Source organism: Trachymyrmex cornetzi, unplaced genomic scaffold (assembly GCF_001594075.2).
Source record: "Trachymyrmex cornetzi isolate Tcor2-1 unplaced genomic scaffold, Tcor1.1 scaffold16, whole genome shotgun sequence".
NCBI lineage: Eukaryota > Metazoa > Arthropoda > Insecta > Hymenoptera > Formicidae > Trachymyrmex > Trachymyrmex cornetzi.
Window position 1 is genome coordinate 3,091,711 of NW_017296201.1, and position 21,752 is coordinate 3,113,462.

General features: G+C 34.7%; 1 protein-coding gene across 3 annotated transcripts; it reads right to left on the reverse strand.

The window, feature by feature from the left end:
- Window positions 1–1,963: 1,963 nt before the first annotated feature.
- On the reverse strand, window positions 1,964–20,939 carry LOC108758870 (sialin). Of its 3 annotated transcripts, XM_018504073.1 has the most exons (8): window positions 20,928–20,939; window positions 7,219–7,233; window positions 6,183–6,459; window positions 5,395–5,677; window positions 4,557–5,142; window positions 3,671–3,803; window positions 2,734–2,975; window positions 1,964–2,305 (listed from the first exon to the last, which is right to left on the reverse strand). In XM_018504073.1, exons 3-8 carry the CDS (start codon window positions 6,184–6,186, stop codon window positions 2,114–2,116), a joined length of 1,440 nt encoding a protein of 479 aa, XP_018359575.1. In that variant the 5' UTR covers window positions 6,187–6,459; window positions 7,219–7,233; window positions 20,928–20,939; the 3' UTR covers window positions 1,964–2,113. The 3 variants fall into 3 exon arrangements, with proteins under 3 accessions (XP_018359575.1, XP_018359574.1, XP_018359573.1); XM_018504072.1 differs by lacking the exon at window positions 20,928–20,939 and having other exon boundaries at window positions 7,219–7,666; XM_018504071.1 differs by lacking the exons at window positions 7,219–7,233; window positions 20,928–20,939 and having other exon boundaries at window positions 6,183–7,089.
- Window positions 20,940–21,752: the final 813 nt, after the last annotated feature.

Below are 21,752 nucleotides of genomic sequence, written 5' to 3' on the forward strand. Positions count from 1 at the left end.
TTCCTAAAATATTAGACTATGTAAATTAGCTGCCGTGTCTTTTCGGACAACCGATTCCAGACGAAGCGGTAGCTGTCAGTCACGCGTTAAAAACCGAAAAAATAAAAAAAACATTCATCATAATAAGAATATATGAGTCGTACTTGGACTTGGTGATTCGAAGAACTTTGCAATAAATGCGAGGATTCAATTAATTCGATAAACGTTTTTTTATATTGATCTTTATAATACAAAACTAGAATCCACATGTAAGCTTGAAACAAAGTGTAAAAACACAAAAGATATACACCCGCCGGGAAACTTTTTCCAAAGTTAGTCGATGTAGATATTTTATTCAGACTATGATCAAATAATTATCGACATCGATATATATATTAATTGTAAGCTTTGAGTGAATGGTATTTTGAAAAATATCTGGTCGAGAAACATAGCAGGTGTGATAGACAGTGGCAGGTGTTTTTCCACATCGGTAACGATTGAAATGATGAATCGATCGAACCAGGTTTGGACTACGCATAAACATCGATAGATGGAACAAGTCATCTACTCAAGGGGTTAAGAAGACGAATAAGCATTATTCATACCGTGTGAGCGCTTATCCTTAAGTTATTCATCTCATGAATTAGTAAACACGATGAAGAGAAGCTCTCGCTTGCGCGTATCGGACCATTCCTGCAACGAAGTTTACCAGAATATTAAGTCCAAACGATTCTCTTGCCGCTCATACTTGCCTCACCATCAGAAGATAATATATACCAATTTTGAGATTAATAAGTTCGAAGGAATTGCAATTGTCTCAGAGAAATACATTACAACATGTTACGTTACGTTATGTTGAAACGCGATATACATTTTAAAAAAAGAAGCTAGAAGAGAATATTTGTCGATGAAAGGAAGTAATCTCTAAATTTTTAAATTTCCCAAGATAACTTTCCAATACTTTCTAGATCGAAAATAAAATCTGGTAGAGAACGTCGAACGTGCGTGTAATATCCATCTCGTTTCCTTCAATCTTTCCTAATGAAATTTTCAAAAATTCTCAAAGAAGTAGAAGGGTTCAATATTCTCTCATTCGGAAACGCACAGATTTCTATCGCGGTTGTCGGTAATATTTAAAGGAAGAAGAAAACGATTTAGCGAGGAAAGCAGTTACCACTCGCATCCTGGCTTCACCGAATCGTCGAAGCGTGCGACTGTAGGCTGGAAATAGATTACAAACGTAATATTTCAACCGTCGTAAATATTCCGCACTGTTGGGGTCGACACAGCCCTTTCGTGCTGTCTTCTTGTTTCTTTTCCGCCGTCCGTCTCACGCTGATTGACAGTCTCGCGACGTGGTGATCTAATTGGGATAAGAAGAATTTTTGTACCAGGTGGCCCCTAATTGGTTACCCGTCATTAAGGTTGGTCTCGCGATCCTCATTATCTTAGCGTAAAGCTTGACACATCAAGTAGCAGCATTTCTGAGATTTTCGCGAACTTTGGCACGTCGTTGAGATCGTCAAGCAGAAGTATAAAATGATTCATGTAGATATTAGATACATATTTTTCACAACTTTAAAATTTCTTGATTTTTCAAATTAAATAAATAAATAGAAATAATCATGAATATAATTAATGTGTTTATTAAATTTCTCGTATATATTTACATTATAGATATATATTAATTGTACAATCTACATTTTGTAAAATTTTTGCACGTAAAAGACAGTTAAAACTTCGGTTAGTATTAATAATATTATAAAGCATATTATCAACAGAATTCCTTCTTGAAATATATTTTATAAAATATTACCAATACACAGATATGTATATATAATATACAAAGTGATATAATTAAGTATTACATCCATTAATTAATCTCAGTAGATTCATCGAAAATGTTTCATAATGAAATATATCTAAATATAAAAAATTGATTTAAATGTGAATATATAAGGAATGTATAAAAATCACAAATTTCTTGATTTCGTTTGACGATAACTTATATTATCGTACTTATTTAATTTACCTATATAAAATTTCTTATGCAACAGGCGGAATACATTTTTCTATAAAAAAAAAATGTTCCTTTTGATTTTTTTAATAAGAATTGTACAAAGGTAGTTTCAATTTAAGTCTTCGTTTCTTGTTGCCGTTGTCCTTGTTGTGGTTGTCCGTCATCGACGTCCCAGTTTTCGACGTCAGCCACCGGATAATTCCATGGTTGAATTTTGGCTGATCCGAAGATCGCAAATATCACGAAAGCGAGAACTTGGGCGACGATGGTAATCCAAAATGCGATTCTCCATCGCGCTATAGTGTGCTGTCAGAAGATATTGAATATTAATATCAAAATAAAAAACATTAATTTGAAAATGCTACTGTGTGACAACTGTACTTTTTAAAATAAGCTATCAAGTTTAATATACCAAAATTATATATTTTAGACATTACAATAATATAAAAAAATAACATAACATTAAAATTCTCATTTCAAAGATTTCATGTTACAATAAAGTTGACTTCACAGTTGATTACGCAATTAAGATTCAGTGTCTTTCTTAGAGCGAATATCGGCTTAACTTTCTTATATCGGGTTAAAGTCGTTTCACCTTTCGTAAAACTTCAAGAAAGTGGAATCTCTGTGCATAACTTATTAAAAATTCAAGAAATTGGAGATCATGTCACGTTGCTCTTAATGGACTCTTTTTTCGTTTTCTTGTCTGATCATGCATTAAGTGTTCAACTCACTCCTTCCGATACGAGAGCTCCAACTATCGGTGGCAGGATAAAGGCGGAAATAGTGCCCGGAGTATTTGTAATACCCATGAGAATTCCTGCATAATTTGGTGCCAGATCGTTTTGATTACAAAGATGACCGACAAATATAGCACCACAGACTACTATACTCAAGGTTAGCAGCACAGTCGACGTCGCACGAGCGCAACCAATGTACGCGATTATAACGAGAAAGATGCTAGGTGGGATAGTGCCTGAAAGAGAAAAATGTGCCAAACGTATATATTACGTATATATATATATATATATCAGACACTTAAACAAGTCCAGAAAAGCTGTACTGAATATATTTAATTTTTATCATAACATATAAACATTTTCTAGATATATAAAATACTTAAAGATATGCATACAAATTTTATAGCGTATAAAATTCAATACGAAACATGATATAGCTAATTTATATCGATTATAATTTCATATACTGCAGAAGTAATTTATGCATTGTCACTAAAAATAGTAACAAAAATTATAATGTTGTGTGTATTATTCAAAATCACGGCGGTTATGTAAATCAGGCAGAAAATTTACAAACAATACTTTATTTATTTTTCAATAATTAATATGTAAACTGTATAATTCAAGTTTAGTTCTTTTTAATTTATGCTATTACATCCGCTATTGCTACGAATTGCTGAGCAAAATAAGAGAGGAAAAGAGAGAATTGCTATCTAACTTTATTAATTATTTAAAACAGAATGTATACCGAATAAAGTGATTATTAATGAAAATTATACAATTTTTTTTCAATTTTTTATAAATATTGAAAAATTGTGATATTTACGGAATTATTTTCAATCTACTGTAAATATGACTTATATTTTTATATAAAACAAAAAGGCAACATCTATAGAGCTATATTATTGTGAATTTCATTTCAAATACATACTTATGAACACTGCAATTTTACGTGCAAATGTCTGAGACCAAAATCCTTTTTTCCGTCCCCAATCTAAAACTCGTCCGATTAATGGATTAGTGAAGGCGTTCACGAGATACGGTGTGCAAACGATAGCGGCATTCTGTAAAGTATTTCAGGAAAAATTTAGGCAAAAACTTGAGTTCTGTTTCACGTAACTGTGCACACGTCATACAGAATAAAATAAAATATTACTATATGTAAAATATTATTTTATCCGTAATATTCTGCTCTCTCTCGTAATACCTCTTGGATTAAATATAACTTGAAATACGTGAAATAATTATATATGACATAATACAAGAGGAAATTATATGTTATTACATATATGAGATGTATAAATAAGTTCCCGCAGTCAACTCTAGATAGTGCTAACAACGGTGTGCTTAAGCCAATTATTTTTCCATTAGTAAGGTTCACTAAGCACTATAATTCGAAAGTTATGTAACAATGCTCAGTTAAACAATTAATATTTTTAATTTAATTGAAAATGAATACTGAAAAAGTACATATTTGTCATTGCATATCTTACTCTTTTTATCGCGGTAGAACCACCGCTAAAGAACCAGAATATTTTATCAGACTTATGGAGACAATATTATGTCAGGAAGAATGTATCAAGATTGGTATTTATAAGATTTAAAAATAATTCCAATGTAAACAATAAATCGCGCTGTGTACCACTTTTAGCCACAATATCTATATGCTACTTAAAAGATAACAAAAAGCGATATAAATTCGAAAAGCAAATATTTTGATTAGAATGTTTGTACCGGTATTTTTATATTAATAAATGTATTTTTTTTTTTAATTGAGAATTTATTTACACATCTTAATATATCTCCATTACACTCACCGATGTAATATCATATCGCAATATCTTGTTCATATAAAGCGGCAGTTGGGTGAGCAAGAAATACCAACAAAAGTTGCCTAAAGTATTCGTAGCGATCAGAGCCAAAAATGGCACCGATTTAAATATACTTTTCCATGGAATCTTCATCTTTGCGGATCCAGGTGTACGATGACCATACGAGTTCACGATAAACGCTCTTTCATGCTCCGTTATGTACTTCTGTTTTTCCGGACAACCGGCGAAAAATATATAAAAGATGATGCACCAGATTAACGGTGTCGTGCCGTGGATGTAAAAGATGGCCTCCCAGCCCACGTAACGTAATATCAATCCCGAGGTAAGAATAGATATCACGGTGCCGAGCGACGTTCCAGCGTATATAATGCCGACCCATGTGCTTTTTTCCTCGTACACAACCCATGTTCCCAGAAGAACATTTACTATAGGAAGATTCGCTGCGCTCACAAGACCGGTCAAAAATCTAATAATGTATAGTACATACAACTCCTTTGCTGCGATCGGCACCAATATTGTTAAGATTCCATTTGCCAGCACACAGACTAACAATACTAACTTTGTGTCAAACCTGTATCCAATATATTTCATTATTACAAATATATGTGAATTTATAAATATATGTGAATAAATAAAATATTAAACAATTATATGACTGAATCGTATATTCTCTAATTTCTTAAATGCAAAAATTATCTGTCAGTGCGACGTTGATAGCATTTACGTGCATACCGTAGTATTTTTATAAGCTCAAAGAATTACTTCATAATAATAATAATTTTATATATGTATAAAAAAAGATTTGAAATATTAAAACACTTACCGATCCGCCAAATATCCCGATGGAAACATGCCAATAAGATATCCAGCAAAGTATATACTAATAACCAAACCTTGCTGGCTTGCTGTCCAATCGAATGGACCGTCGATATCGGTGATGGAATTTCCAGGAACATCAAATTCCGGACACTCATCTGACCAATCCGGTATACCCGGCTTTTTTTTCACCATACCGATGATAGCCGTCGCGATATTTACTTTCAGACCATAAATAATCATGTTCGCTATGCACAGCATAATAGCAAACAAGTATCGTACTCGTATCTCTAAGGTCAAAATTATAAAAGATATTTAGAATGATATCTACTAAAAATAAAATTTAATTGTTTGTTTAACCTATAATGGAATCTAGTAAATTACAATTTGCTTACAATTTGCTACGTGCCGAAATGTGAGAAAGTGAGAGAAAGTAAAAGAAAGAGAAGTGATGTGTGTGAATAAATATTACTTTTACACTACAATGTGCCGATACTACTTAAAAAAATACTATTTTTACATATAAATTTATAATTATGAGTTAAATAAAATCTTCTACTTATATATAATATCATAAATTAAATGAGAACGATGACAAGGTAGTAAAATTTATCATTTAGATAGAAAAGAACACACACACATTCTACACTGTGTATATATATATATATATAATATATATTAAATATGAACACCTATTATGCACATAAATGTATGTTTTGCAAAAGAGAAAGAAATTATTGCTTTAATTATTTTATTATTATAAATGTTAATAGAGAAGAGAAATTATTTCCTTACCCATCGTTCTGAATATTCAATGTAACCTCGGTTAATGAATCGATGACATTGATGACCATTACGTTTCAAATCGTTGCACCAGTGTCGCCGTTTTCGTCGTTTGTTTTCGTATCGATACAATCACCAGTTCGGTTTCGCTCGCTCGCACATTCAACTGCTAGATTACGACTATCAAATTATATCGTCGACGATGAGACGGCACCCATGCACACTCGATACTCAGATTCCTCCTCCACAAATATCTTTCTATAGACTTACGTCTTAACGCTGAGCATTCCTACATTCGACATGAGATTATAGATCGTATAACAAGAAACTCACTGTCACTTATAAAGTCAAATACGGTTCGAGGTTTCACTGTCTTTCTTAATTCCGTTAATAAATATGTTGTACTCTGTACCGATAACGCGCGCGCGGTTGTGTATTAATAGCAATATTGTCATGCAGGAAAACAATTTCGAAACATTCGTGTAAACCTTACTATGTATTAAAACGAGTATTTCAGAATTATTCCTTCTGCATATGTTAAATAATATCAGGCACAAGTTTAACTTGTTTTCAATGCTGCATTTAATTAAACAATATCCTGTCTCCGATATCGATTCCGATTCCAATTTTAATACCAGATGTTTGCTAAATATATTTGTTTGCTAAAAGCGAGATAACGTTCTTACTCAAGTTTTCCGTATCGCGATGCAATATTCTCTCTGTATGGACTGACGACATTCATTTTCAAAAGTATCATTATGGCTGCGTTTTATTATTCGCTGTTAATACTGAAAATCTATAGTGTACGTTACGTATACTGTAGATTTTCAATACTCACAGTGTATATCGGAACACGGCTTATAAATGTTTTTGTTTACAGTTAATGCTTATAAACTTCAATGTATAAAACTGATATCGTAATATTATGTCTATTCCTTGCTATCTATTCAATTTTTAAATTAACACTTTCCTATCTAAAGATTCGACAATTTAAAAAAAATACTGTTTTGAATAAAAATAGATTGAGATCTGCTAATTCAATACTTACGTCAAAATTTTTCTTCTCTTTAACAAAAGAATTTATGGATAAATCATAAGACAGTTACAAAAAACACTTCGTATAAATAGTTTCATTTTACACGCACATTCGATAAATTTATCATTAACAAGAAAAAGATGACAAACAACGTATGTACATTAGGAAAATATATTTGAATGATGGGTGCAGTCACTGGAACTAGATATGGATAACTCAATGTGTTAGTAACGTTACGAAAGACTGCGCGATACGAATTGCTCAACGGTCACACGAGCACTAAACTAAACTGTGGAAGCGGCTGCGTTTTAACTTTCAGTAATTTGCACATAAGTGGTGATTCCTTAATGTAAAACAACATCACCTTATATTTGCCAAGTCATATATAGAATCTCACTTTAATTTTTTTTATAAATGTGTAGTATTCTACACATATACGTTGCGATATAATTTATAGACCTATTTAATGCAATTATCATACATTATCAATCATTAAAAATTCAACAGATGAGGCTTGTTCACTACTAGACGTAGCTACTATATGAACAGTTAACGGAACGTAGTAAAAAGATTTAATCACTTGCACTTAATCATCTAACTTCATTGTGTAAAGTAATTATTTTCATTCTCAAAATCTCACATTCATTTTTTACAAACGTTCTTTGAAAACGGACGAGGTAGCAATCGTGTGGCGACAAGATCATTCTCTCTAAAACCGGTTTCGTAGCGGTATGCGTTTATTCATGCCGCGTTTCTCCGACGATAATTAAAACCAAGCGAGCATTGATTACACAAGCACAGACGACAATTTCGTCTCCGTTAACGGCTTGACGGAAAGGTTTCACTCGCGTGATATCCAATGTGAATGTCCCAGCTATTATCTCGGTAGGCTGCCAACACCGGAGCTCGAGTCGCCTCTCGCCGCGATACAGTGGCACACGATAGCATTCTTAACGGACATTCGTCGGCGAGACGCTTAATGTTTATGGGCTGAGGATAATGGGGTCTCCCTGGTGAGCCCATGTCCAAACAGATGAGAAACGTAGCATAGCCCGGGACTCCCCGCCGATCAGACAACCGTAGTCTTGAATATCTGTGCATTCAACATATAGTAACGCCCACCGAATTATATTCAACACACGTGTCATCTTTTTTCGTCGACCAAATCGAGATAAGCTAGGTAGATTATGCACATAATAATAACAGCCACGATATTATCTTCCTGCGTGTCGAATGTCGTTAAGAGTAAATATAAATGTGTTGATATAGATTATTTTATTAATATTTTTATAATATTTTCACAACTTTTTACATAGCAAATGTAAAATTTATGTAAAAATTCATACTGGATATCTTGAAAATATGCATGTAATTTTCTGCTTTGAATACCAAGAATAATGCATTTATGTGTTATTATGCCTATATTTGTGAAAGTCTGTCAGGTGTGAATCGATATTTGCCATATCATTCTATGTAATAAAATAAGAAAAAAGAAATAGAGAAAGAAAGAGAGAGAATGCAAACGCAGATTAAAGCTACAGATAGTATTCAGATAAGTTCTCACCTTTTAAAGATCCTATTTATCACACAATTTTGTTATATAAGCTATGCATTATCGAAACCTATATCTAATTCACACAGTGCACATATATTTAATTCTTACATTAGCGTATGACCACCGCATAGATACATATAATAAATAGATTATTTATCTAACATAGCATTTTAACATAGATTATTACCTAACATAGCAAATATTAATGTGTTATTCGTATTATTGATATATACATACTAAATGTTAAGACATTTGCACGTCTCATTTTTAGTTAATAAATAAAAAATCAAACTGATGCATCTGGTATATTTCATATTTAAAAGGTTTATTAATTTCAACTCGAGCTACAAACGGAGGCTCTATTTAAATGCCGCATGTGCATCTCTATCAACGATAATGTGCTTATGTAGGTCAATTTACTGACGTCGCAATAATTTACGTAACGCTTATCGTGAAACAGTCGGAGCTTGTATAAAACAAGTACTTTATAATTTCAACTTTACGTATTATATTTTTACATAATGTATCTTCTTCAATAATGGAATTTTTTTTACGCAACGTTATACCACGTCGTATATCATGCTTTCTTTTCGGTGTAAACCACATACGTTTCTGCATCGTTCGCCGCCCGATGGGTAGTGGCGAACTCAGAACGGTGGACAATAACGATGCTACCGACCATCACAATATTTTTACCAGACCGCGGTCTCTTTCGTGCGGTAAGCATGTGACAAGCGTGACGAAACGTTCGTAGAAATGAAAACGCGCACAAACGGAAGTGGTTGCCGCGGCAGTCTCGTGACGACAACGACGACGACGACGACGACGACGACGACGACATCGACGAAGCTTGGAGACGCACGAGTTGCCATCATCCTCGCGCTTCTTCTGGGCTTATTCGGCCCAGCGCACACCTGCATTCGTACCGGGGTGAATGTTCGTGCACATACCTGCTAGAGGAATATGGCAGGTTGAGATGGGAGAAGCGGGGAATCCACTCGAGAAAACGCAAAGCTTCGAGCACCGGTAAAAATGGATACGTCGCTGTCGCACCCAGGAAAGGGAGACAGAAGAAAAAAGAAGAGAGAAATACGAAAAAAAATCAGTAGTGCACGAAACGTGGACGTCTAAATGCATGACGTCTTGCACCGATTAAAGGACGTGAAAGGACTCTTGGGTGTGATAGAACAATGGTGACGATCGCGGTGGTCGATTAACACGACGGCGCTTGAAAATCTCAAAACGAGATCGAACTGCGAAGGATTCAGAACACTTCAGTTACCGCCACTGCTTCGTATTGTCCAGGCATTTCGGGCCTTGCTGACTTTGTCCACAGAGTAAACACAACCCTTAGACCGCTACTCGAGACAGACCCGTCAAAGACCGGTATTCCTCGCCGGACGAACACCAATTAACTGCCCGCTGCAGGTTGAAGCAGGTTGACCGTGCTAACGAGCACAATGTCCTTTTAACGTTCTTTAATTTTCGTCTACTGTTTGGACCACCTACTACGAAAAGACGTGAAGCTGGTACGAAGCAAGGCGTTGTATTTGTTCCCGATTGACCGATATTATATTAAATTGTTTAAGGGTTAAAGTGTAATTGAAATTTGTATGAAATCAATTTGCAAAAACGAATTGATGCCATGTTGAACCAGATAAACATCCATCACTGTCAATAAAAAAAGTATCTTAAGATAAAGCGACAAAGTTTTAACGGAATTAATTCTCTCTCTCTCTCTCTCTCTCTCTCTCTCTCTCTCTCTCTCCTTCTCTCATGAGGAAATTCAGATATTTAACAAAATGTAGGAAACTATGCTAATTTTCTTATGATATTTCTTTACGTTTATATACTCTCTCGGAATAGATTTCTAATGATAAAACAAAAATTCCTAACGTACTTTTAATGAAGTACTGATTTTATTGTAACCTTATACAGTATAAAAACAAAACGATATTAAAATTAGATTAATTTTCTATTCTCTTCCTTCTGTTCTGAGAGAGAAGAGTAACACATATAAATTTACTCTCTAAAATTTTTAAAGTAAATTTCACTTTAAAAAGTAAAATCTCTTAAAGATTGAAAATTGAATCATTCTATTTAAAGACTGGTTCAATTTTCATTCTTAGAGTGAGCTTCAACTCCAAAGAATTTAAAGAGTAAGTTTATGTATTCTTACGTTTAGAATAAATATTTACCCGATGTTATAACGCACAATGTTGGCGCTATAGTATTTAGCGCAATGTAGTATTTTACGATATATCGAAAACTAATAACATTGAATTCCGAAAAATCTTTTCTATAGATATTCCTACTCAGCCAACACTACCTAACAATAATATAATTTAATTAGTTATAATTTTCCATTCAACAATATAATTGTAACATAACATATAACAGTTATATTATTAAAAATAGGGGAATTATAATTAACAATTATGATACTTGTTAATTTGCTCAATATTTTTTTTCATTATATGACAAATAATAAGAAAAAACATTAAAAAATTAAAAAAAAATAATAATTTCTAACGTACCAGTTATTTCTCACATTAAGTGTCGGTATGAGTTTTCAAAGAAATTATTTCACGGGCAGGGTAATAGTAAATATCCTAATAAATATCCGAGAATATGACTAATTTGCAAATAAGAGGAAACGATTTTCAAACAATGACACGGAGCGTGCGATCGGGGAAGTGAAGCGGGTCAGAAGGTAATGTATCATCTCGCGCGCTATCTTCCATAAAGTCTATACCGCCCGAAGCGTGGTGGAGCGCACGATGCGCGCGTTTTCCGCGTTGCATTTAAATGAAATGGACATGTTCCATCGCGCTCGAACGCACGAGGAACGAGCTTCCGCTGAGCGCACGCGCGGCATGCATTGCTCGGCGAAATAAAAAAAAAAAAGGAAAGGAAATACACACAGGAGACGAAGAGGTGATATATGCGGACATTAGTTATACACGAGATGTATGAGGTTTTGCGGCGTCACTCTGCCACTGTCAGATTCCGGCGCGGTGCTCGTCCCGACATAATCGGGACGACCCATATTTCCCCGCCGCAATGCGTCAAGCTTCCCTTCGTGCGATTCCCCGTTTCGTACCTTCATTTTTCACTACCGCTCGTGATCTCTCCCGCGCCCAAATTCACCTTCCATGTCGTCGCGAGTGTCTACCGCTTCTCCATCCACCGTCGCGCCGCGCCGCGCCGCGCCGCGACGCCTCTCCATCTCCCTTCCCTCTCACGTGGCACACGACCCGCCGGCGTCGCGACGATTGTACATCGCTTCCGGTGAAATTCTCCTCCTCGGTAGAATACGGGAATCCCGATCGAGACGAATCGATTCGCGAAATGCCGCTGGCACGACTGGAACGGCAGTCAAAGCGTCGTAGTAAATATTGGCCGACCATTTTCTATCTATTTCCGATGCAACGTAGCACTATCTACTTTGATAAGCGAGCCGATACGTAAAGCTGAAATTGACGGTCACGCAGTAAATTTTCTCTACGAATGTGTGGAAAGAAACTATATATCCAAATATTAAAAAAAAGTATCTTTTAAGACATATTTGCTGAATTCTTCTTTCACATTTCTATTTTAGATTCTATAGGAAGAAATGTTTTTCTGATTTATTTAAATTTTGAGGATACAATTGAAAATTTTATTTGTTTAACCAATGTGATCCACCTTAATGGATATTATCGTGATTAAATATTATTATCGTATTTTTAGGATCATAATGAGACGTTACCGTGAATCTATGTAGAGGCTATAACTAGAGCTGCTCTGGAACTTTTCCGGTGAAAGAATATTGGATTATATTAGAAAGGGAAGAGAGAGAAAGCACACACCAGGGAGAGCTATCCTGATGAAGACCGCCAATATCGATTTTTCCTTAGAGAATGAAAAATGCAGCCGTTACTCTGTAAAATATATGCACTTTATCTCACACGTCAGGAAACGTATGCGTCATGACATTACGAAGACGATAGTGCTGTTGAACAACCATAAAACGTTTGTTTGTTCAGCAAGTTTACACAGCGTTCATATAGTCAACGGCAGCAGTCGGTCGACCGACTGTCACTGAATGAAATGCTAACGATGATGGATGACCAAGAATCTGTTTCTTCGGCTTGATTTGCAGGGGGGAGGGGGAAAGACGGTAGTAATTTGTATGTAGTAACTGGAGTTATCGAGAAGTTGCACGTTTTCATGTTACATTTAAAATATCCCATAATTAAACGTGATTCGTTATAATTCTGACATTTAAATCCGTTATGCCATAAAGAAACATTATTGTTCGTGCGCACAACAATAGTATCGCTTATATGAATGTAAGTTATATATGAATCGCCGATGATTATTTTCTCGTCATTTTCCCGTTCTCTTTTATGTTATAATCCAATATCATTAATAAGAGCATAAAATTCACATTAATTGAACGTATAATCCAACAAAATGTAACAGTAATAGATGCAATAATGGATTTTACAAAACGACTTGATACTACTTCCTATTTTATGTTAAAAACATATAAATTTCTCTCTCTCTCAATGATTAAAAAACTTTAACATTGACTGTAAGAGAAAACGATATTTTGACAAATAAATATTAACTCAAAATATTATTCATTTTAATTTATTGTATATACAATAGCTACTTATTTGAATACAAACAGTTTGAAATGGTTTGAATAAAGACCGTTTGTATTTTATTATAGATGAAGAGCGCATGTTTTGTTTCGTTTGGTTTGTAATTTATATATATGTACTTATAATGAGTGCAAAAAGTATTCGTACAGAAAAATATTTTTAAAAAATTTATTTTTAAAAAGTAAACATTATCCACACAGAAAGAAATGATTTATCAAATTTATGTCGAACACATATCGATGCAATGATATTGATACCAATTCGACATCGACGTCTAATTAACCGTCATTTCTTGCTACCAATTTATTCATAAAAATTAAAATAGATATTAATATTAGAAATTTAAAATGCCTATTACGGTCGAAGCTGGATCTTCATTGCTTAAATAATTCAATCTTGAATTACTAATATATACTATATATATACTTGCATATATACCATAAATTTCTAGTATTGATTGTGTTTCTCACATATACGGTCTAAAATAAAGATATTGTTTAGATATTAATATATTTTTCAAAATTATCGTATTAAAAAAATGTATAATAATTAAATAAAATATATTATCTTAAAAATATAGTATTACTTGGGCGCATAAAAATTCGTACAGAGAACTTTAACTTCTAAAATTAGGAATACACACAAAACTCGTGTGTCTATATAACATAACGTATTTATTGTATAACATTGTTAATTAATGTTTATTTTCTACGAATAAGGCTTTTTTTAAATAAAAATGTTCCTTGTAGGAATACTTTTTGCATTCACTGAGTGTATACGTATATATTATTCAGACATCTTCATGAATGCAAGACAATTTTGTTATCTATGTCGTACACTTGTGCAGAATAACTTGACCTTCCTTAAAATTCAATAACTAATTGCAACAATGCATAAATGCAAGACATGTGGTAATACAAAAACGTATTATTCTATATTAATAGCGATAAATAAATTAATATTCAGAAATAAGGTATAAAATGCTATAGCATCATAGTTCTGTACCAAAACACCAGAAGTCAAGTCTAGGATAAGCAAATCTAAACATGCGTGTAGTATTGCTGTATCTATTCGTTGTCGTGGCTTACGCCATGCTCAAAGAGGCTGTAAGTATTCATATAGATATTTCCCTTTATAACAAAATCATAAGTATTTTAAATTTAACATATACTCTAAAATTTTGGAAATGAAATTTCACTTTAAGAAAAGTAATAGTTACGCTAGTCCAGCAAAAGTGAATTTTACTTCACTCCTTCAAGGAGTAAATTTCCTAAAAGATTAAATAAATTATTAATATCTCGCTTTGCGAGACAGAACGACGCTTTTCTCTGCCATATTCATTCGTTTTGTGCAAAAACACGTCAAATGAGCTTAATTTCGTTCAGATTGGATGTAAGGGACTAAACTTGACATTTACCTTTAGTCTTTGCTTTCAGAGAGTGAAATTATTCACTCTTCGCAGAGATTGAAAATTGACTCTCGCTTGGAGTGATTCTTCACTCTCTGAAGAGTGAAAATTTCACTTCTGCCGGACTGGCGCAACTATCACTCTTTGAGAGTGAAATTTTACTCCCAAAAATTTAGAGTGTAATTATGTAACACATATACGTATATATTTATTTTTTTAATATTTAACATTACATTTCAATTTGCATTGTATGTTGTGCATATATTTTATTTTCACAGAATTGTATGCCAGGATTTTTCGAGGCTCTTATAAAACATTGTCCATTACTAAATATGATGTACCCAGAACACGACTGTTGTTGTGATCAAGACCATAGTTGCTGTCCAACCACCACTACCACCACCACCACCACCACCACTACTGCCGCTACTAATAATACAGGTTAAGATTTGACTCCATCTTCGAACGACAAAAGAAAAAAGTACTGGGCTATTACAAATTATAACAACTTATAACAACCTGTCAAATATACGACGCAATATGACAAACAAATATGAGTTTATAATGAATATATTTGAATATATAATATTTGCAGCGATGAATAATGGAATATATATATATATATATATAAACGTATATAATATGCTAATATCAGATTGCGTCTAACAAATGCTGGTTAAATATTTCTATAAAATGTACAAAACATTGATATATTCTTATCTTCATACATTTTCTTAAAGATAATATTTTACGCATACATATTGCGTTATATATAGGTACATATAAAATACACAATATCCATAAAAAGTGAATTATAAATTACAATTAAAATAAAAATATATCAAGCCTAATCAGTTTTAATAATTATTATACTTATTACAAGTATATATTATTATGTCTATCCTTATTCTTATCCTAGCATAATAAATATATTTCATAAAAGTTTCACGCGAAACCATGTGAGACGATTCATCAATTCAGATTAATTAATGATCGGATAATACTTCATTGCATATTTATGAATAATGCAAATGTCACTGAGTCGCAGCAATATCGGTTTCAATTTGATCAAGTTTAAACGTGTTAATAAAAAAATAGCTTTTGCATTTAACATTTTAAATTTGAATTCTTTATAATGCAAGATACATCAATTATTAAGTCAATACTTTCAAATATAAATCTCTCTACAAATATTTATCTTTAATCAATTATCGTCTGTATGAAACATAATTATGTTACTCTTATCTTTTGCTGACACAGCAGGAACATAAAATTTGATTTTAACATAATTACCGAGAATCTAACACACTTTTTCTAATATTATTATACACCACAAATTGTGCTCTTCCATCATCACCTCTTTTAACAGATTAATATAATAAATTATTAAACGTAATGCATTAAAATCTTCCTCCAAGCTGAAGCAAGACAAAGGAAGTACAATAATTTTAGAAAATATATCGTATTCGTTAGTGAACGCTCTCGAGCGGCGATATCACTCAGCCGACTTCATGACTTATTGTTAAGTGAAAACGGTCTCGAGAGGCTCGAAAGAAAAAGAGTTACATGTAACGCCCGTCTCCACTCGGGCAGAGTTCAACGGGGTAATATACCCGAAGGGCACGAACACCTTTATCGCATTAAAAGCGACGAGCTGCCTGTCTGAACGTAACGTGTGAAACTATACCCTCTAATCTGACCTGTAAGCGCGTCTGGTCTCACGGACACGTCACGGGGCTCATCGCGTTTCGGATCAAACTGAAATGTCTTGCGTATCTTAAATGCGAACGATATGATCCTCTTAATGTGTCCCGAGACTCACGAGTATTATGATACTCTCTTCATCTTCTCTCTCTCTCTCTCTCTCTCTCTCTCTCCTTCTTTCTCCTCTCTCTTCCCGCAATCGTCTGCCCATAGTGCCCCCGGGATCACCCTTCGTTTAAGCCGGACGACGAAGCCCCAGCGAACATCGGCTTACATGCATACTGATGCGTTGCACGCGGATATGTATTAATATGTTAATACGATGCTGCCAGTTATGAGACTGTTTGATATTACAGCTGCTATTCGTCTGCCTCCACATGTGCGTGATCGCGCCTTTGTCAAATATTTGTAGTCGGTGATATATATCAATGGATATACATATTTATAAAAATATTTGATCGGTTAATACAGAGAGATCACATTGTATCTTCTATATGCAATAAAACGTTCCCAGAATGCATAGAAAAAGTTGGACAAACATAATTTAAATTTAAAAGGCCAATCTTGCGCTATTATTATGCTATTTTCATGTCTCTTCTCATTCTCTATAGACGTTATTTCTTAACCGGTTCAACGTTAAGTTTCTAAATGCTTGATTAATAGAGATATTTTTAAAAGAATACATTAATCAAGTTACGTTAAAAGCGATTGGAAGCTTCTAATAAACCGTCAAGATCTTTTTTTAATTTCTCAATTGTACTTTGACGTGAATTTTCTTGATCTTTTGCGACAATTTAACGAGTCGTCCTCACAAATTACGATCACGAATTGCGGTCACAACCTCGAGAAATAGTTCGTACTGTCTCGTGCAGTTCGCCTCGCCTTTCCGGTACGTTTTCTTAAGGTCGTTGTAAGCTGTCGACTGCGAAGAAAGAGCTCGCTGTCGCAAAACGACGCGCACGATTCTGACGTCTCGCGCCAGCAAGAATGCGGCGTCAGCTAAGCACATTCGTAAGCTTGCCGCGTTATGACATTCCTGCGTCGCAGGAGAGAGGGTACGAAGGGTGGAGAACAGCGCGATGTGACGGCGTCTTGTTAACGGCACACGATGTCCTCATTATCGCGACTGACGATGATGACGATGCAGGTACTGCGCGATGCGAAGTGGATTCTTCGCTCTTCGAATGATGAAAGCGCAAAAGCAAGAGAGAAGCAAGTGGGGAATATACGAGGAAAACTGTGAACTCATTAAGATGGTCTGGTATTTGTTAAGAACGAGAGACGTCTGCGTTCCTAAGAGAGCGAAGACATTTAGTGTCTTTAAGAACTCAGTCATTTCCTAAAATGGTAAAGTATACTGAGACGTCCAAATATTAACCAGGTTGATTTTTTTGACTGGTTACAAAAGATTTTATTTCAAATATAACATATATTATTATAAACGTATTTATTATGAACTTATAATTTTTTTAAATAACTTTTTCAAAGAAGACTGTATGTATACTTCATTTGGAAAATTAATGCCATTTCTTTGTGATTCTGGAGTAAAATAATAATGCATTTATAAATTTCATCCTTTATATAACTCAAGTTCATCAAGTAGTCAATATTTAAACACGCTTTTCTTTTTTTTCGATAAAAGTTTAAAAATTGCATAGTTTCTTGTATGCAATTTTTGTTTTTAATAGTCAAAATTTTTCAAGAATTCACTTTAATTTCTTTTAATTTTTTATTAATAATTTCAATACTTCTAATACTCTAATTTGGAAAATTTTTGTAATATCACGAATCGTAATATGTTTATTAGCTTACAAGTTAAGCGTTTTATGTCATTATCATTAACAGATGTCTGCGACTGTCGAGCATGTGGTTCGTTTTCGTCACGCCTTTGTTTCACTACTGAAATGTTTAAACTTTGGATCTGCAAAAGTCATCTGTGAATAGTTTCCTTAGCCTTCAATTGACTACGTTTTCATGCGCTAAAATTTAATAATAATATGTTACACACAACTATCGATAGTACTGCTTAATTGTTTAGTTGTTTGATCATATTTCTAATTTTAAAAAATGTCCCTGCTAAACAGAAAATTTATATATTTAATATTCATTATTTGAAAGTTTTAATGTATAGGGTAAGCCAGGGGAAGATACCATGTCGGGTAAGATGCCATTTGTTAATATTTTCCATGTTTATCCTTAGATAGCATTAGTGGCGCGCTCGGTCATTTGTAAGCCAGCGACGATATGACACTCGCTGTTCGTGTTTATTTTCAAAGATTGTTAATTTTAAGAAAAAAAAATTCTTTATTTTTGGAATAAAAAACTAGTGTCTGTTGTTGAGAAGAATAGCTGTTGATAAAAATTTTTATTCTTATATACAGATCATATATTGTGTTTTATTTAGTTGCGATGTCAGGGCATCTTACCCCATGGTTTTGTGACGTCTTACTCAATAGGCTAGGTAAGATGCCACTTTGTAAGGTTTTTATTTTTTTATTGCCACGTAAAAGTCTTATAAGATACATTTATGTAACTCAACCATAATAAATAAAACTATTCAAACTTTTCATTGATTCTATATTCTTTTATATATCGATAACAATTACAAAAAATATCGTGATCCAAAGTTAACCATGGCATCTTCACCTGACTTACCCTACTACAATAAAAATAAATATTACTTTTTTGAAGTTGGTAAAGTTAAAAAATGTATCTACAAGATCTACAAGAAGATTAAAATTATTAATCCAATAAAAACATGTATTATAGGCAATATACTTGCATACTGAAGCCCACGAAAAGTATGGATTACGATTATCGATCTGCGTTGGCTTCAGCTTATCGTCAAAGTTATTGTTTGTAAATTGCTAATAATTATACAAGAAAATGATTACAGTAACTCTTAACAGTAATTATTAGTTTTAATTTAAATACATTATATTAAAATAAAAATTTTAGTAATAATTTATATGACTTCGGTGGACGTCTAATCTCAAGTTTTCATCTTATAAGCTATACAATGTCGTTATATATCGAGGCGAATGCACACGAGACAAACGTTTTTAATATTCCATATCTCCACCATCGGAAATCTTTGGCATCCCGCAGAGAAACATGGCTCTGTCTATCGTAAGCGAGGAATGAATTAAAGTTTCTGCAGAGATTTTGTTTCTCGAAGCCAAAGGGCTCGTGATTTCTTCAATTGATAATCATCGTCCTCTGCATTGCGTGCCCTCCGTATTCTTGCTCGCCCATTTAATAGATAATCCATTTTAAGATTATAAACAATTATATCGCTAATTTTATCAAGCAGTAATTTGATTGAAGTATACTAAATTCTTCTGTATATAGATATCGAAAATTCACCGAGAAAAAGAATTGTTTGTCAGTCAAAGAAATACGAGGCTGTAACGAAGTGTTAGACGCTATCGATCTTCGGGGCGTCTCGTTCCCGCGTCATTAATCCTAAATAAGGTTTATAAGATAAAGTAGAATGGGCTAGCGAAGGTCAATAAATCTGGCGGAAACGGTAAATTTGTTTCGTACTCCAGATTCATGGATACACGATACTTAGGTAACACTGCTTTTACAACGGCGTTTATTTTGTGCTTTTAGTAATGCTTCTTTTAAGATTCTACAGCTCGTTTAATGAACTCCATTGCCAGCCATTTACGTTCCGCACATTTGAGATTTTGTACTTATTTTAAGAGAATATTTTTACTCGTACATTTTAGACGAAGTTACGCAACTGTTTGAGTTGTACAACTGTTTAAGTTTGTTTTTAATATTCATGTCGGAAGTATCATGATTTGACTACGTGCTTTTTAGCAATTGCTTAACAACCCCGGTTCTCATTATTCCAAGCGAAACGTAACACGCTCCGGCACGACTTATTATGCTGCGCGCCCTGAAATTACAAGGCGGGCCTCGACGGGACCATTCAAGCAATTTCATAGGGAACCATCTCATCGGCAATATGAAATTTCACGGCATCTCGCACTATGTTATCATTCTCAAGTCATGATGTTACCATAAATATTCAGGCGCTTTTTTTTACCCAGATAACAATCCTGCTGTATGAGAATTTGTAAAACTAATGCGTGTAAACATGTACACTTCATATAAAAAACCGCCCTCATTCTTTCAAAACCGGTCTCAATTGATATCTACATTTAAAATTAATTATAATATTTTGAAATTCCTTGGAAATTAAACAAGAAATATATTTCCGTATGAATTGCGCGATTTATGATGAACATTAACCGAATTCAGACGCACACGTACAAAATAGCACCTAAATTCTCCGTCCAGCGTAGACCACCGATAAGGTCTTCGGGTCCGTGCAAGAATCGGAAGGGCCACGCCCTGCTCACGTTGCTCGTTATTCACGGTGTGAAGGTACTCCATCTCTCTTGCGCTCTCAGATCTCCTCCATGAATCTTATCCGGGCCGCGGGTCTCCTCGTTAAATCTCGCCAATCAGATATATATCGGGGATGCGAGGCGGTTTCGTGGTCGGGCGGTCGCTGCCCGTTTACGCCGGGTAAAATACTGCGTCGGCAGATGCTCGCCTCGCGAGTTTAACCCTCTCTCGATTCTTCAGCGGCTGCGGCGACGGCAGCGGCAGCGGCAGCGCATACACTGTGTTTATGGTGTACGTTGCCCGCGCCTTGTACACTGTAGGTTCTCCTACGATTTTGTGTGAGGAGTAACAGCCAGCCAGCCAGCCAGCCAGCCAGGCCAACGTCGGTGTGTTTCTGGTGCGTTGTTGGAAGAGCGACCGCGCCGCAACTTCCCGCCTCCGCTTGCTCGTGGTGGCTCCCTCGGGCCACCTTCTCATTATCCGTTGGTGATGGTGGCTGCGGTATGGCGGTGGTGATAGTGATGACGACGACGGCGGCGGTAACGGCAGCGGTTGCGCCAGTGGTGGTGATGGTGTTGGCTTAGGTAGTAGTAGTAGTCGCGTCCGTAATGGCAGTTCCGTCGCAACAAAGGAATCGTTATTAAGCGTCGACTCGCCCGGGGACGCACCTTCCTGGACAGTCCCCGTGAGAGGAGATGGATACGCTCCATCCAACCTATTGTGCATTGTCGCGCAAATTCCGCGGAGGATAATTTTTAAAAGAAACCGCGATTTTTTTTTTCTACGCACCGTTATCCCGCGCACCCTTCTATAGTCCGCAATATTTTTCCGAACGTTACGAGAGAAATATATTTTCACCGCGATG

Bases quoted from the DNA above. Each gene is read 5' to 3' on its own strand.
- LOC108758870 (XM_018504073.1), bottom strand. The intron at 3,804-4,556 runs GTGAGTGTAATG...AATACTTTACAG, and splicing joins TGCGATATGATATTACATCG to AATGCCGCTATCGTTTGCAC. The intron at 2,976-3,670 runs GTATGTATTTGA...TTTCTCTTTCAG, and splicing joins TAAAATTGCAGTGTTCATAA to GCACTATCCCACCTAGCATC.